The sequence below is a fragment of the Neolamprologus brichardi genome, chromosome 7 (genome assembly GCF_056152115.1).
Source record: "Neolamprologus brichardi isolate AB-2024 chromosome 7, ASM5615211v1, whole genome shotgun sequence".
Classification (NCBI taxonomy): Eukaryota; Metazoa; Chordata; class Actinopteri; order Cichliformes; family Cichlidae; genus Neolamprologus; species Neolamprologus brichardi.
Window position 1 is genome coordinate 64,421,433 of NC_142110.1, and position 18,348 is coordinate 64,439,780.

General features: G+C 40.9%; 1 protein-coding gene across 1 annotated transcript in view; it reads right to left on the reverse strand.

Moving 5' to 3' along the window:
• Window positions 1-2,055: 2,055 nt before the first annotated feature.
• The window catches only part of sntb2 (syntrophin, beta 2), a 40,484-nt gene continuing 24,191 nt past the window's right edge, over window positions 2,056-18,348 (reverse strand). The window contains exons 2-7 of the mRNA XM_087844124.1: window positions 17,771-17,993; window positions 14,854-15,064; window positions 12,974-13,116; window positions 10,113-10,309; window positions 6,367-6,557; window positions 2,056-4,889 (exon numbers count right to left, since the gene is read on the reverse strand). Of these exons, the coding sequence (XP_087700250.1) occupies window positions 4,797-4,889; window positions 6,367-6,557; window positions 10,113-10,309; window positions 12,974-13,116; window positions 14,854-15,064; window positions 17,771-17,993 (1,058 nt within the window). The 3' untranslated portion in view covers window positions 2,056-4,796. The remainder of the gene's footprint in view (window positions 4,890-6,366; window positions 6,558-10,112; window positions 10,310-12,973; window positions 13,117-14,853; window positions 15,065-17,770; window positions 17,994-18,348) is intronic.

The window sequence follows — 18,348 nt, forward strand, 5'->3', positions numbered from 1 at the left end:
AAAAATTTTTTATAGCGTGTTTAGTATTAAAAAGGTTCAGTTATCATAAACACAAAGATGCTCTGGTTCATCTGACTGAGCTGTGGGCCACACATCACACAGAAAACCACTGAAAAACACTGAAAAACAACACCTTGGTTTCTGTAACTTACAACAGTTTTATTGGTAGGTATGTACATTTGAGATTACTACATTGTTATCGTACATTGTATACCGTCTCTTGGAAGGAAATCTAAAATACTTTGCATATGACAGGTTGTCGCAGCAGCATTTATCCTCGCGACTTTTCAGTTTCATGATTGTGTTGGACGCAAGCTGCCACAGATAATACCTTTGGTTCCACAAACCCCTTCTTTGAAGCGTTGCATAGACAGAACAGCCACGATTTGAGAACAAAGAGAGGAAGGAGATAAAAGGTGTACATTCACAGGTTTAAAAGGGGTTTGACAGGTTAGTGCATCGAGCTCAGAGAGGAACAGGACGGCCTCGTAGCTTCTTAAACTTCACATAATCAGATCAGGTTAGAGCAGTTAGAGTGACAAGAAAGCAAAAGTGTGGTGTAAAAGCATATCCCTTTCACTAATGCTTCAAATGTTGCAGAAACTGACTTCATGCCAGGCTGAGCATAGCTCAAACTGTAACGTTTTAAGGGAAGCAAAGCTTACTTCTGCTGTAACACAGCCAACATTAACTGTAGCTTGAAAAGGCTTAAATCGCTAAACAGGAAGTGAGTGTACTGTGATGAATTTTCACATTCATTAAAAGAAAAAAAAAAAAAGCATCACAAGGACACGATGTCCCAAATGGGACAGAGGTCATTCAGGCGGGTGACTGTGCTCGTATCAGAGAACCGGGGTTATCTTGTTTTCCTATGTTGCAGTCAGTGCGCACAATGGCACATTGTGTTCTTTTGGACCTCAGACAGAGGCTCTACTGAAGGGTAACTTTAGCTACATGTACCATGAATAAGCTGACAGTGATTAAAATGTGTTTATTACAGTCACGTTGAACTCATTAACTAGCCAACGCAGGCAAAATGAACTGAAGGGGGAAGAATGGTCAACTTGCAAATATTGGAAAAAAAAAAAAAAAATCTGGTTCAGTCAGTTAAATATCACGTGCATCACATTGTGTCTGTCAGCACACTGACTACATGAACACCAACACTGCTGCGAGTGACCAATACGACTTACAAGCGCTCATCATTTCTCAACATTTAACACAATTTTAGCACATCGGAGGGGTAAACAAGAACGAATGGCTGGCATTCTTTTTCCCTGTGCTAACTTTGCATTATAATCAGTATTGTTGATGTTAAAGGGAACACCTGCTGCTCTTTTCCAACTCGATATTTTTATTCTGAGACTCCACAGAGTAGATCTGCTTGATTTACAGTTAAAAAAAAAAAGAAGATAATTTATCTACTAGACCCTCAGATGAGCCTTGATCTGCTTTAAATGGGTCATTTTAGCCACAGGCCCTTAAAGACACCACCACCCTTTCAGTAAAGGCTTTATTCTGATTGGTTGATTTCTGAAAGGTTGCTGAGGGGAGGAGCTTAAGTTTGAGAATCATAACTCTCAATCAAATCTAATCGGGAAAAAAAGGAGTGAGGAGGACAAACATCTGCAGCAGGTTATAGCAGAAGGTTTCTGTTAGGTGAATATCAAACTTGTTATTAATTCACGCTTATAAACTAGAACATAGAGCTTTTTACATGTGTACATATACTCTTTTCTTAACCTTGCATCCTGGTTTTTTTTTGTTCCTTGAACTCAACCCATGAGTGAGTGAAAATGAAATTTAAATGTGGTCACCACATGTTGTGATGGCATCAGCCACACAGGGGTAAATTAGTCCATTTTTTACTTTATTAGTTTGCTTTGCTGTTTTCTTCATTAATCATTTGGTTAAACCTAACACTGGTATTATGAGTCACGCACATAGTAACATTGTGTGTTTTTTCTAAAATGTTTTGTTATATTAATTATGTTTCTCTTTCTTTGAGTTACCTGGTTTGGGCGGTGGCTGTTTCCTGTCTGGGCAAAAGGCGTGGCTGAGGACTCTGTGAACAAGATGCCTGCTCAGCAGAACCAACCATGGGCTTACCAGGAGCAGGGGTGTTTTAAGTTTAGTTAGGCTATTCTGTGCTTAGTTAATATTAGTGTGTGTTTCGTTTCCCCCCTATTGTGTGTAAATGGTCTGGCCAAATCATTATAAAAGCTACCCTCATGTGTCTTTGTAATTAGGTCAGTTTGTGAGTTAAGTTGTGTCTCACTTTGTTTTGTTTAAGTTTCTGGAAATTACTTTTCGTAGAGTTATATTTAGTTGACCTCTTTTATGGGCCTGCTAAGTATGTTTTTGAATTTTGTTAATTTTGGACCTTTTGAGGGTTAAAATAAAGAAAAACCTTTTTGAAGATATTTTTTTGCCTGTGTCCTCTTTGCTTTGGCTGCTTGGTCCCTCACACATGTGCACCTGGCTGCTTAACACGAAGTCTGTCAGTCTGATAAACTGGAAATATCGAAATGACGTTTGTCGGCTTTGTTGGTCTTTGGCAGCAGAATCACAATATTTGTTAAATGAAGAAACTGTTTTTACAGAATGAGTCATTAAGCTGGCTGATTATTTCGAGCAAACAAGGAAGCTGAGGAAGGATTGACACTTTCTATTCTTGGACCCATCGTTTCCTCTGTGCTCATTAACTCGACCAAACAGCGTGCAGTACTTTTAGTTTAATAATAGTGTGTGAATGGGTGGATGACTGGATATGTAAAGCGCTTTGGGGTCCTTAGGGACTAGTAAAGCGCTATATAAATATAGGCCATTACCATTAATAATAATCTGACTTCAAGGCAAAAAAATAAAGATTTTCACATAATTTGGCTGAGACTTCAAACTGCTCTCTGCTTTAGGTTCAAACTGGGATCACAGGTTTACAAGACAATAATTCCTAAACTGAGGTGACTGTAAAAACAAGGCAATTCCAGCTGATTGCATACAAGATTTTCAATAAGCTACATGGGCTTTCATAGCTGGCTTCTAGGTGCTGCCTTTCCTCAGGCTTCCAGGATTGGACCTATGAGAAGAAAGTTTGATTTATGGGGAGGGGAGCCTTAAAGAGACAGGAGACAAAACGTGTGATTGGCTGAAAGAAGAGGGCAGAGTAGTAGTAACTCTAAACCAGGGGTCTCGAACTCCAGGCCTCGAGGGCCGCTGTCCTGCAGGTTTTAGATGTGTCCTTGATCCAACACAGCAGATTTAAATGGCTAAGTTACCTCTTCAAGATGTCTTGAAGTTCTCCTGGTAATGAACTAATCATTTGATTCAGGTGTGTTGACCCAGGGTGAGATCTATAACCTGCAGGACACCGGCCCTCGAGGCCTGGAGTTCGAGACCCCTGCTCTAAACTGACTGCTAGAGGAAAAATAAAGAGCTGGAAGCAAGCGCAACAGGTCCACCTAATATGAGAGACTTTTTTTAAACTTCTGTTAAAGTTTAATATTTTTCACTTTCGGTGCTTAAAATGAGCAAAATTTCACTGTAGAACTTGTTGGGTAAACTCAGCCATTCATGGTACTCCAGAGGAACACTGATCTTTGAACATTCAATCACCCAGAAATAAGATATTACAACTTTCCTGAATCTGTTTTTTGTTTGTGTTTTAGGAGGTGAGGCAGTTTGAACATTCACTGTCAGCTCGCTGTCATGTGACGCTCCTGTTAAAAGCTGATGTGGGCATGGCAACCAGAGAGGTGTAATCACAAGCGAAGCAGAATGAGATGAGACGATGTGGTAGTGTAGGTGTCTGAGTCGCGGGTGGGGGAGGTAACGCACGGTCATGTCATATATAATCGTCTAATACAGAGTCCAACATCAGGAAGTCATGCTTTCAGGAGATACACACTAAAAAATCGTAACATCGTTTACACTATAAGAGTAATACTATTGCTTGTGCATGTCTGAAGCGTAAAATTCTCTTATTGTGTGAATTAAAAAAAAGGGAACACTATAAAGAGTGTCTCTGACTACAAGTAACAAGGCACAGTTGGTGATCCTGATTACAACAGTAGTTTGGGATAATGTGCTAAAACTATGAGGCACACTATCAAGCCAACGGCAGCGTGCAGCGCACAACCTCCGCTCGGGTAACTGCATCGCGACTCTAAAGCAGCGTCTCCCTCTCACAAAGACAAATACGCTTTTAAAAGAGCCCAAAATACACCGGAAGGCTGTCGTGGAATGATAGGCAGAGTAAAAACTGGGAGCGTTTACCAATCTGTGCTCGGTCAGTTAAAAAAAGCCTTCCTTTTTCTTCGATGCACTTCACTAACACGTTTCTTAGAGCGCACAGGTGCTGCAATCTCATAAGCACATCGGCTGCATCAACATCTCATCGGATATTTATAATGAAATATATTTAAAAAGAAAAAGCCCCACAATCACGTGGAATGTTATGAGATTGTTAACTGCTATATATATATACACACTTTTTGTTTTCTGTGGAAACAGTCTCCTTTCACCTCGTGACTTAAAACAAAGTGCCCCTTCCTTGTACCTCGCCTCGCAACGCAGCTGACCACAAGGGGCCGAGGAGAAGCTGGAAGAGAAGGCACATTTTTGAGACAATCAGACAAAGCACCTCCTTGGGTTAAGGTTCCCCCCTGCAGCACCACGTCAGGCCTGACTTCAGCTGTGAGCGGACAAGTTGGAAAAACGAACAAGATATTAAAAAGAAATGAAAACGAGAAAGAAAAAAGAATCCTCTCATCCACGCTGTCAGCATTTGGCGGGCTTCACGTCAGAAGACCCATGCGAGTGAGTTTGGCTGACAGGAAGGAGTGCAGGACGAACACCACTGGCTTTGGACCCGAGTGGAGATCAAACACCTGTAGGGTGGAAGGAGGGAGGACGTTAGAGAAACGAAAAATTCAAGATATCCAAGATATTCCCTTATTCAAATGCAGATTATTGTTTTATTTGTTCCTCAACACTTTTATGGAAAATGGAAAATATTCCAGCTTTAATGAAATGGGCTGAATAGAGACAGTTTTGCAGTTAAAAAAAAATACATTCAATATTTTACTGTATAAAACTGACCAGAAATATTCCTGTTCTACAGATCCCTGACAGGTTGCATTTTACCTTAATTTTATTTCATATTATTTAATTTTACTGATCTTTATTTGCACTTTGACTTGCCTTCTGTGGATGGAAATTAATTTCTTAATCTAAGGAATATAGTCCACAATAAATAAATAAATAAGATCGTAATCAGAGTATGTTACAACCAGTGACAGTATCTCAAAAAGTCTGACATCATAATACAATTAAAAAACAGAATTAACGGCACACTATCCACTACTGCATACTGTGCGGCACAGCTGGAGCAGCTGTGTGGTGGAGGTTCTTTAGGCATACCAGCTCTCTCAGGGTAGTTGGTAGACGGAAAACTAAAATATGCAAGTGAGCTTCCGGTCAGTTTGACTGCTGTAATGTAAATGCACGGGTAAGTGAGCTTTCACATCTTTATGATAAATGAACTGTAATTATTCATGCCCCATTAGCTTCAGTTTGCCTTCTTGTTGACATTTTTTTCTCTTTTTTCCCCCATAATGAAAAACTCAACATGATTTTGGCTGGTTTAGCGTTTCAACACGCAGACGGTAAAAAAAAAACATTGATGGAGATTCTGCGTTGAAAAAATGAAGCCAGTCCTAAACCTGCATTCTACCTGAAAGCCACCAGATGGCGATAGCAGGGGCTGCAAACACACTTTCAATCCTACTGAAGTCTACGGAAAACAGCAATCTTGCTGAGGACTTTATGGACTCAGTCACGTGCTTTGGGTCATTTTTTTAAACTATTAAATTCAGTTATTTAAATATTGGTCAAACGTTGGCTAACCACTTGTGATAGACGAGTCGTTGGTTGGACCCGCCCCCCTGTCACCACTGTTCCCTCTAAGCTGAGTGCGTGAGCAATCACTGCTGACACAGTCTTACTTTAATTCCAATTCAGGCTGGATTTTTTTTTGTGCGCATCGCAGATTTTCTGTGTGGGGAGACTGTGTCAGCAGTGCGCGCTCAGCTTAGAGGAAACAGTCACATTCAGCTTGTTTCAATCAAAACAGCAGAAATGTTGTGAATTTAGAACAAACTTCAGAAACTAACCGGAGACGACATGGCAGCTACGACCATCTCTTATATACACACACATGGTATATTTGGTACATAAATATTTCAGCATGACGCAAAAGTTTTAATAAAGCTGAGATTTAGGAATATTTTTGACAGTCTTAGGTTTAAAAAGATTTTCCACTCACAATGCATTCATGAACTGACAAGTTGCTTTACTACAATTTACCATTTCTCCCTCTGGACCTCCGAAGTCAAGGTAAAGGTTGCGTATTCCATCGTCGGAAGACATTTTAAGCTTCTCGTAGGGGTATCTGTACAGCACCGCCCCCCCGCTCGGGTCGGCTGGCTCCCTCGTCACGGTGAAGCCTTTTTCATAGTGTAGAGTCAGCCTAACTTCCTGTCTGTTCAATGTGCAACCTAGCGGAGAGGGCGACATGGGAAAGAGCTCAAGAAAAACTAGTGCACAGGTGAGTCACAGGGAGAAATGTAACAGTGCCGATGTGCAGGCTGGTTCTGGAAAACGTTGGGCTGAAACTAAAATGTTTTTCATTCGATTATTACTTTACCAGTTTCTCAATTATGTGAAGTTTTCTAAAACTAAATTAAACTTTTAAACTTTTCAAAACACAACAAATCAAACAGTTTAATGCAGTAAAATATTTAAGGAAAACACAAAGAGTAAACAACTGAAACCGATTTGTTTACACATAAATGAACGTCGAGCTTTTGTATCAAACCGAGTATGAATTCAGATTTATTATTGTAACAAATCCGCTCTTACAATAACAGTGCTGATTAACAGTTGCAGTCCAAAGACAAGTTTGTGTTTTATATAAAAATCCAGGCAGCCTGCCGCAGCGTGACCGTGAGGTCATCTGATCTGAAAGCATTTCCATGTGCATTACTGTAACCTGAACGGCCCAAATGTTCCTGCACAACTGTGTGTTTGTGTAGCAGCGGGACAGGGAAGGAGAATAGGGAAAAAAAAAAGGCTGAGGCTTTCCAGTGCTGTTCCGGCAGCCAACTATTGTTCTGCACAGAGTGGAAACATTCCCCTTTGCTGCCTCCCATGTCTGCCTTTCCTACACAGAGCTGCTCTTTCTGAGCGATGGCACACTGTTGTGAGTCAGCTGCTGTCAGAAGCTTCCTGTCGCAGTCCAAAGTACACAGGAAATATTTTATCTCTTTATTCTACTGCTCTTAGACGGTTTAGTTCACTGACTAATATTTCTTGATTTCCACTTAACATTTACTTGGAAGGAGGTAAAGGTGAACCCACATCCTCTGGTTCAAGGTCTGCTTGCAACACGCCTCTGCTAACATGTGTGTACTAACACAGGGCACACACATCGAAACGCGCACACATGCCACAGTGACGTAATCCACTGTGTTTGTACAGCATTATAAAGTGCATCCTGTGGACACAAAACCATCAACCTATTGTAAACGTGGAATTAGATACACTGTCAGATTTACACACAGATCGGACACTTGGGTCACCTGGGTCTTTTCACGTGTGTTGTGAATAAATGTTCTTTTTTTGGTGCTGGTTTTATTTTGTTGTATTTATCCGCAAGACGGTCCGTGAAAATATTGTCGGACATAAACTGGTCCGTAGCACAAGAAATGTTAGCGACTGCTGGTCTGGAGCACACTACTAAGTTTTGCTCGTTCAAATGAGCCACGTTGCTCAAAGGGGCACAATTGTTGTTTCTCATTTTGTTTTTGTACTCGGGAAAAATGCTGCTGTGTTCAGACGCCAAATACTAAAGAACACGATAAAGTCAAAATAGCAAAGAGAAATTAAAAATGCATGCCATGTAAGAGTTCGGGTTTTAGGAGCTTTTGGTCCATATGACATGACTGTGTCACGATAGCATGACATGTGGAGGTCACGATCCAGTTGATCAGCAGTTTCTCTCCCTCTTCTCCATTCTGATGCTCAGTTTGAGCTTCAGCAGGTCTTGGCCATATCCACATGTCAAAATGACCTAAGCTGTGATTAGGGATGGGTACCGGTATCCGGTGCCATCTGTCATAAACGGTAGTAACCAGACCGAAAAGCAGCGCACATTTTGGTGCTTTATTTCCTGAGATGAGACACTTTAGATTCTAGCCAATCATTTTACGTTTCTGAGGATAGTAGGCGGGTCCAGGTACGTACGTTCTTTTAGAGCAGAGCTACAGATTAAAAATGCCCAAGACGAAGCGGTCAAAAGTCTGGCTGTACTTCACAGCAAAATATGCAAACTCAGCAGCTGCAACAAGTGCTTTAAGCTGATACTGTGATACTGTCAAAGGAGGTAACACCTCAAATCTGATGATTAATTTGATGACACCTGACACGCATAGCGTTTTTTTTAAAAGCCGAGAAATGCGCTGTATTTGATAGCTTGCTGCGAGACCTCACACCGTGCACATCTACTGCGGGTGTGGTGCCTGTTATCGGACCCGGAGTTAGCAACATCTCCCAAAAACCCGAAGAGGAGAGTCCTGGCCCCTAGCCCTGCCAGTGTAGCAGAAATGATGACGGATGATGATGCAGCAGCAGCCATTCTTCTCTGCGTGAGTAGCTTAATGTTGTTCGTGTGTAATTTACGTTGAGTAGGCTAACCACGTTATTACATTAATGCATGTAAGGTGAACTAGCAAACATCATCATAGCTACATGCGGCTGTCTTCTTGTTTGATGGCAGATACTCCCTTCACCCTGGCCAAAAAGGCTAAAATGACCAAAGAAAAAGTGGAAAACAGTTAAACATGAGAGGTTTTTGGACAAAGTTTGTGTTTTTTCCATTGTTTAAGCTGCTTCCAGCCAAGAGTGATATCATATATGCCCTATAGCTGCAGAAAAGACTAACATTGTTATCTTTTTACAAAAAAACAGCTGAACATGAGAGGTTTTTGGACCAATTTTGTGTTCTCCATTCTTTAAGCACCGGTTTGAGCACCGTTTAAGCACCGGCACCGTTTCAAAAGTACCAGTTTGGCACCGGTATCGGATAAAACCTAAACGATACCCATCCCTAGCTGTGATGTACACTTGTACCTAACAAAGTGGCCTATGATTTTTTTTGTAACCATTTAGGCTGACTGTGCGGTAAATGAATCAGAAAGCCAAACTAATTTTATATTATCAATAGACTATTTTCAAAAGACTATTGTGATTGTATTATATCGCCACCTGTTACAGCAGTGCGTCACCTGTTATTCATCAGCCATTGTGTGCTAGCAGAGTTAGCCTTTAAAGCTGCAGATACTGCTAGTACACCTGACCTCAGATACCCCTGTCAGTACTTTATCGTGTGGTAGTCTCTTTCTGCTACATGCTAAGATGGTGACTGCAGGTTCACACTTATCTTAATGCCAGTTATGACGACACATTTAGGTTTCCATGAAGCACTTAATTCAGCTGCACCTGAAACTGTGAGCTGTTATGCTCACAGTTTGACACTTCTAACTGATTTGATTTTGCAAAATAAACAAAAAATGCACTGTGGCCCACACTGGACTTAGAAAACTCCGGTGGACAAGATTACTGTCTTCCAAGTCTGGTGTGGGCCACAGCTTGTGAGTTTGGCTTGATGTGTTTTCAGCTTTGCTCGTGATCTCCAAACGAAAGACTATAAAGCAGTGGTCTCCAACCTTTTTTGCGCCACGGACCGGTTTATGCCCGACGATAGTTTCACGGACCGGCCTTTAAAGTGTCGCGGATAAATACTACAAAATAAAACTAGTACCGGTACCGAAAAAAAGAAGATTTATTCATAACACACGTGAAAAGACCCAGGAAAACAGAGTAAACGGTAAAAACGATAACAAAATAACGCTGAAAACCGATAAAAACCCTGAAAACTATACATTTCACACCTGAGCCTCAACTCTCGCGGCCCGGTACCAAACGACTCACGGACCGGTACTGGTCCGAGGCCCGGGGGTTGGGGACCGCTGCTATAAATGACACCCACTCACCAATGGAGACTTCTTTGATGATCTCAGCGGCCGTGTGCGTCCCCTGCACGAGGGCTCGCGTCCATGATGACAGATCCCAGTGGGTCTCCACTCGGAAGATGTGGGACTCGATGCCCCGGCCCGTTCCAGTCCGAGTGGCAAACACCAGGTCTGAACCCTGGGCGGGAGAACTGCGGGCGCTGCCTGAGTGAACCAGTCTGGGGAGACATGACGATGCAGGCAAAGAGAACATTATTGAAGGAAGAAAGACAGAGGAGGGTTCATTTTACTTCCCCATAACCCAAACTACATATTTAACGATTCTCCAACTCATCCCTGTGCTATATACTTCTTCTTCTGGTCAACATGTGGAAACCACAATATCTGTAATGTTGCAAGAGCATGCAAAAATCTTCAGCTTGTCTCCCACCATGTCAGGCCCGTGTTTGTCAGTTTAACCCAACGAAATGCAGCATTAACATCATTACGTTGCACTTCCTGATTATAAAGAAAAAAGACACAATGTATTCTGCTGTAATCGCAATCAAAGATAATTCTGGTTTCTTCCAACCTGCCGTTCTTCCAGTTAACATATCTATGATGTTTCTGTGGGTCACTGCCCCCTCCCATCGGTAGAGATTTGGAAAAGATTCGTTGCTGCTGTTGAGATGAGTTCCTTTAATGCCGGCAACTAGAAACTTCCAGGTACTTACCACAAAAATTACAGCTCGTCAGCAGTTCCAGGAAAGTTTCTTTTGACACTCAGCTGATCTGCTGTTGAATATTTACTCACGCTCAGGCTCAAAGGCCAACAGTTCTCATTTTTAGCAAAAGCAGAAACATCTGCACAATGAAAGTGAAAATGAAACCTACTTTACAAATACAAATGTAATAACAGACAGGATGTAAGGACCTTTAACCTCCTAAGACCCGAAGTCTTTCACGGCATGCACTTTCAATTTCTCTTTGCTATTTGGGCTGATTAGGACCTGATGAAGGTAAAAACCTGATTTTTACCTGATTTTTGTTTCTAAACAAAAAGAAAAAAGAGAGAGAGATTCACACATGAGGACATTCGTTTTAAATTTCGATAAAACAGTGGCAGTATAACATCCTCGTAAGTGGACATCAGGCCATTGTAGAGCAAAATTTTGTGTTTTGGTCTAGATTGACCCACACATATAGTTCTCACACACACACTGGACATTCTGGACATTGTTTTCACTTCATCACTTAAATCACTTTAAGCATATTTGCACTGCACAAGACACTAAATAATGTGGATTGCACAACACTGGACATTATATTCCTCATTTCCAGTTAATACTTGTACAGCTGCTGTTATTGTGTATATATATATATTTATATTTCTTCATACATTCTTATATATTTCTATACTGTGTATTGTGTATTTTGTTGTACAGTTATTTTATTTTCAACTTTAATTTATATATTTTATCTTATTCTTTCCCAGTTAAATTTACCCTTCATTCTAATTTGTGTTGTACAGTTATCTCATTTTTAACTTAATTTTTATATTTTATTTTATTTTATTCCTTCCAAGTTAAATTTACCCTTTTTAATTTTCATTAGGGATGCAATGATACCAATTTTTTCAAACCGATACGATACCGATACTTGGATCTGAGTACTTGCCGATACTGAGTACAAAAACCGATACCCGATACCAGTATCGGTATCGGTGCATCCCTAATTTTCATATTTATTTCCTATCTTATTCATAGCCTTTTCTTTTTTCTTGAGGTCACGAGCAGTTGTCTAAGCATTTCACTGCATATCGTACTGTGTATGACTGTGTCAAATAAAATTTGAATTTGAATTTGACAACCCAAAATGTGATGTCCACATATGTGGACGCCAGGTCCTTGGAGGTTAAATATCATAAATATTTCTGTTCAGCAGCCAGACTCTTTTCAAAAACTAATTTTTTTTAACCAATTTTACCAAAATCGTATGATATCAAAGGTTTATTTATTATATATAATACATTACAGAGCATATATGTTCATCATGTTCTTGAAATTAAAAATTCTGAAGTTTATGGATCTTATGTACAAAGCCAGATACAATATGTTACCAGGAAATGTACAGAGGATGTTTTTTGACAGAGAAGGGGACTATGAATTGAGGGGAAAATTAAATCTGAAGACTCTTAAAGCACGGACAAAGGTTAAAACCTTTTGTGTTACTATTTATGGGGTAAAACTGTGGACCTACAGCAATGTTCAAGCATTAGTCAGTTTATAAAGATGTTTCGAAAACTGATTTTGGAAGAATATGAAACTGATAAAGTTGATCACCCATTGTATATATAACTATGCTAAATTGTATCTAAATTATATCTATCACTGTAGCTATGTTTATACATGTTCTCCTTGTTTATTGTGTGGGGTAAGTGATGATGGGAATTAGGTGAATAGTGGGATTCAATAGAATGTTGAGCATGGGGTAGGGATTAATAAGTATGTTATACTTCTTCCTACTCCATTTCAGACCTAATAATTGTCATTTCATGTCATTTAGACTCTGTTTTATTTATTTTATTTTATTTTTTTGTTTTATCTGAGCACATACGTGTGTGTATTTACATATATATTCATATTTGTAAATGCAAGTATGTGTACTTGTGTATATATTGTTTTTTTTCTGTATATGTCTGAAATAAATAAAGATACAATACAATATATATACTTATTACTGTCAATGGCATAAAGCTCTTCTTAAGGATTTAAGACTTTTAAAAACCTGCAACATCTGATAAAATATGACGAAGAAAAAATTGTCACAAAACTAAAAATCTGAAAGCAGAGCTGTCAGTGAAGATGTGAATAAAGACTGAATGTAACTGCTGGTGTGTTTACCTGGTGGCGAGCAGCGGGTGTGTGAGCACAGGCATGGACCAGGACTCTCGGCTCCACGGCACCGATTCAAATAGCAGGATGTCCTTCTCGGTCAGCGCCATGACCACTGGTCTAAACTGCTGGCGTCCACCTTCTAGCTGGACCTGAAGGAGAACGTTGAGTAGAGATGGTAGAGCTGACATTTTTTGTTTTTCACTTCCACTGACTTTTCTCCAATCCTGCTGTTTACACAGGTATGCGTGTAATTATGAAAGTTTCATGATGTTTCTGTAGATACAAATCTGGCAAATTAGATCAATTACACCAGTCAGGGTTCAGATCAGGAACCTCTTGCTGTGAGGCAACAGTGCTGCAGCCGTTACATCACCGAGCTGTCGTAGAGTATAACAGGGGGTGTAGTCTGACAGGATATGGATGCTGTGATGCAGTTTGCTAATGTAATGATGTAGTTTTTACAGAGTACAGGTGTAGCAGAGGAGTTAATCAGGTCATCGTGACAACCTGACCTGATTTTTCTTCCAGCCGCGTGGTAAAAATAGGGCAATGTGTTCATCCGAGTCATTACTGCGAGACTGGAGTTTTTTCAGTGCAAAGCAACAACACTAAAACACAGAGTGTGTCTGCGGTGCAGAGGTGGGCTCTGCAGGATATAACGTAACACAAGGGAAACTTCTATCTGTGCTTCCTGTTCCAGCCAGGTCAAAATATACAGAACTAGACACTTCAAAGTGAAGTCACCGTTCCTGTGTGCGATAAAAGTATAGCCCTGCTTTCAGAGGCCACGTGGAGAGGTTAGGACTGAGGCTAATTAAAGAAAACACGCGCTTCCTGTGGCTGCTTCACATACAGAAGTGCCAGCCTCCACGTCTGAGCGTCAGGTTTGTTTAGTGACATACGAGCAACAAAGAAAACCACAGATGCAATTTCCTCTTGAGGGCAACTTGTGCTTCAACTCATCATCAGTACTAATAATACACTGGATTTCCACTTTCTACTATGTAGACATACTGATGATGAATACAAAAATATTTCAGTTAGATTGGCTTCCTGTTAATTCCAGAATTTAAATTACATTTTTGATCCTTGCATAAAAAGTCCTGAATGCTCTTAAAGACTTCACAGCATAATGTTACCCCTGTGGAGCACTTTGCTTCCAGGATGCAGGCTTATTTGGAATTTCTAGAGTTTCTAAACGTAGAGTAGGAGGCAGAGCCTTCAGCTATTAAGTACCTCTTCTGAGGGCCCAGCTCTCAATTTGGATTTAGGAGACAGGCACCCTCTCTGGATGATTTCTTTTTGGATAAATCTTCTAGTTTGGACTGGTTCTTGTCACCCTGAACGACCCCTTTAGCTATGCTAACATAGTTTCCCACTGCAGGGGGACTTCCCATCATGCAATGAGCACCTCTTCTTCCTTACATGCCTCTATTGTCTACCCTCTTATGCAGTCTGTGTTTTGTGCATTCATTGTGGATCTGTATTTACACTGGGTCTCCTTAAGCTTTGATGCAATTTTGCTGCTGGATACAAAAATATCCCAGGAAAACTAAGGCTCGGGTAACAGTGTATTTTTTTTCCCCCAACACAGTGGCCTTTGGTAGCTTTTCGCAGGTACCTAAAAGGTGGGTGGTGAAACAGTTGGGGTAACTATGGAAATTCTGCCCTGTTAAAGAGCCACGCTGCTGCACATCGGGCAAAAAGAGAGGGTGATAGAAAGTGAAAGTAAAGCCTCAAAACAAACAGTTCATCCATTAAGCAACAAAAACTTCTCCGCTTGTCTTCCAGCTCAAAGTCATCTGGTCATGTGTGTCGTTGTTTTGGGGCTTTTTGGTCTTTTTTTAATGTAGTAACTCATGTACAGTACAGCACGCAAAAAATACCTGTTCAGCCAGCCAGCCGATGTGTTTGAGATGGGGGTGTGTGGAGGCTGAGGTCGAGGCCCCCAGGTAGGCGCTGATGTGAGCCAAGGTCTGTGGCAGCAGGGCGGCAATGTTGGTGTGGATGGCAGTGAACCAGGTGTTGGCGGTGGGGCCGTCTTTACATCGCAGCACCACCGTGTGCTGGCCGTCTGGGGAATGGAGCTCTAACAGTCTGGATGAGAGAAAAGGGAATCATCAACTAGATTAGACTTCAATAATTATGATAACAAGTAAAGGTCACTTTCTTTAAAATGACCTAACAACGAGCCGTAAAAGAATAGAACCCCCTGTGCAGTTTGGAAATGGAGGAAGTGATGGTAGCCACTAAAACCAAGTACCTTCTAGTGGGTTATTCATGATGAAGTTAAATCGAATTTCCTCAGTAAATAATGATTTAACTGCTGCATGCTGCAGTTTAGAGCTTTTAACTGCAGCTGGCATTCCTTAGTTTTGTGTTTCAAGCTGATGATTCAGAAATCCAACTCACTCCTCGCTATAAAATTCCACCCACTCAGCAGTTATATTCACAAACACGCTTCAATCGATTCCCGCAGACCCGATTTGCAAAAGGGCGACTCACTGTTTATCTGAGCAACAATTAGGATTTGCATCGTCTTTATGGAAACTAACTGTTAAAACTCAGATTATAATTCTTCCCCCTGTATGTTTGCCTGCTAAGACCTTTGTGGCAGGAATAGTTCAAGCTTAAAAAACAGCGTTGAACAGAATCATAATGTGGCTGAAGGTGACAGATCAGCAGGAATCCCAGAGAATGAGTGCACCTCAATGCCATCCCTCATTGGTTGGGCACTTTCTTATAGCCTGCCCACCGTGCTGCACGCTGCAAGCTGCACATGTGCAAGCTGCTTTGCAATGCACCCTCCACCTCAGTTCCTCCTTTTCATACCTAATCAAGGGGATGTCTGTTTTTGCTTTGTTCTCACTGTTCTGTTTGTGCTGCCACCAAATATAAATGACAGATGAAGATAACAGTCCTCTTTGGAAGATTGATATCGCTTGTGACTTTTTTTTAATGCTTTATTAACTTATTATTGGTGACTCCATTTAGTGAAAGGTGATACTACATTAACCTCTAAAATCCTTTTGTAATCAATCAGCTATCATTGCTAATACCCTTTAGCATTTGGTAACAGGTGCATGTACCTCAGTGCCTCTCTTGTGTGCCATTTCCTCAGACCTGTCTGTCCTTCTGAAATATCAAACTAATCAAATGGACGCAGCACTTGTTGTGTCACGCTGTGGAGCTGTAGTGGTGGAGCTCTATAGAACTGCCACGATAACATCAGTGTGAGTGACTCATTGTGGTTTCACTTTGGCAGTTTTCACATCTCACTCTGACCTGGTGACGCGGCCAAGAAGGCTCATCGTGTTTCAAATTTCTCCCAAGTGTCTGTTATCCAAACAGACAGACGTTTGTCATTCGCCCTGCAGATTTGCAGCTGTAACCGGCTGAATCTGGGAGTGTTTTTTAAGGTGCAATTTTTAAACTATAACCCACCTGCTTAAAGGGAATAGGCCTTTTCTGCAGGCGCTGCTTTACTTGGACATTTTCCACCATTGTCCTATTTATTATGCGATAAAAACAGAAACATTTGTATTTCTGCATTCTTTCTTGGACAATTAGTGAGTCCGTTACTTGATTTGTCACTTTTTATTTTGCTAATTTTGTGGAATTAAACTCTGGTAATAATTCTTATTGTAATTGCTGAACAGCACCGGGGAAGAGTCTCTCCTCAGTTTTTGTTGCGGGAGATTCTCATCAGTATGAATAGTGAATGCGGCGACACAGAAAACTGGCACTATACGGTGGATGCTAAGTCATGCAGAACAAACAGCCAGTGTGCAAGTCTCGTTCCCATGTCCGAGAACTTTCTGAACTAACGAGCTATCCCAGAGCCCGCGCTGAACTAGCTGCACGCTGCAGGACGCCTACCCATGTATAATGACAAACCTCATCCCCAAGTGTTGCTGTCAAACAGCTGGGCAGCCATAATTGGCCCATCAAAGACTAAATTCTGGACTTTTAACTCATTAATTTTACAGCTTTTCTTACTGATAAAGACTTCCCCCATTGCCAACCATACTTTATGTGAATTAAATAAAACGGTTTATAATTACAGGACAGCTATCAGAACTACTTCTGTAAATCTGACACATGTATTTCTTACAATTCAGTAGATACAGTAAAGAGTGTCAGGGGTGGGGCACTGCATGCACACATATATTAGCGGCTTCTAGTTTTTAAACTTGCCCAACCTGACTCAACAATGGCCTTATTACATGGACCAGCCCTGTGTTAGCATTAGCTCAGCCAAAACTGCAGCAAATCCATAGTTAGAACTTTTCTTCACTTTTCACTTTCCTTCTATTTGCAAACGGAGTAGAAAGCATTCAGAGACGCACGGAGCAGGTGGATGGAGGCCGCTGTGCTGAGAGCTGAGCTCCTTCTATAACCATCTAAAGGAAATGCCCTCTGTTTGACATTAACCAGGCCCAGGAGCACAACAAAGAAAAACAGAACTTGTTGGCCAGAGTTAGGAGCATTCTGCATATACGCAGGTCTCCTTATTTGAAACTTTGGCCATGTTTGGTGAAAGCATTCGCCGCTGTTGATATATATCTGAATAATGGTGAATCCTTTCGCTAAATATATGACAAAAACTAAGGAAAAGCATTGCAGGAACACTTGAATATTCACAAAGACACAGGAGTGTCGTGCTTTTTATCTCTTTATAAAACAAACATTCCAATCTAATGAACAGAGGTTAGGCACTGAAAACGATTACACACCCAACCACACCTAACCTCCCACATACACAGGTATTTCCCTCACACTCACACACACACACACACACACCTGTTCTCCAGATCTGGCATGGTGAGGTTTCTGCAGATGAAGCACATCTTCAGACTGATGACCTTTCTGTCTTTGGATGAGGAGGAGCTGCTGATGTGTTTGGGCGACCCTGAGTCATCGCTGCCGCTGTAGCTGGGTGACTGTGGGCGGACGCCGTCCCACGGCAGGTCAGCCACCAGGGATGGCTTCTTGAACAGTGGAGAAACCTCACGGATGTACTTCACTGTGGAGTAACAATAGGAGAAGCACATCAACCAATGAGGTTGTTTTTATAAAATGTAACCCTTTTATTACATTATTTCAGCACATTTATATTTTTATGTTATCTAAGGTAGATTTAATTGTGCTTTAAGTTTCATTTACTTAATATTTTTTATTTATTTCATCTTGATCTCAGTCAAATACATGAGATGGACATTTACCCCTTCTTTTTCATCATCGAATAAACCAGTCATGTTGCTGTTTTTGAGAAGCTGAATGTAAAATAAGCAAAAATAAGACAGATGCTTGGTTGCGATATTTGGAGTGGCCATCTTTAAACCAGACCATAAGGAATCTCTGGGATGTTTTCTGAAAGA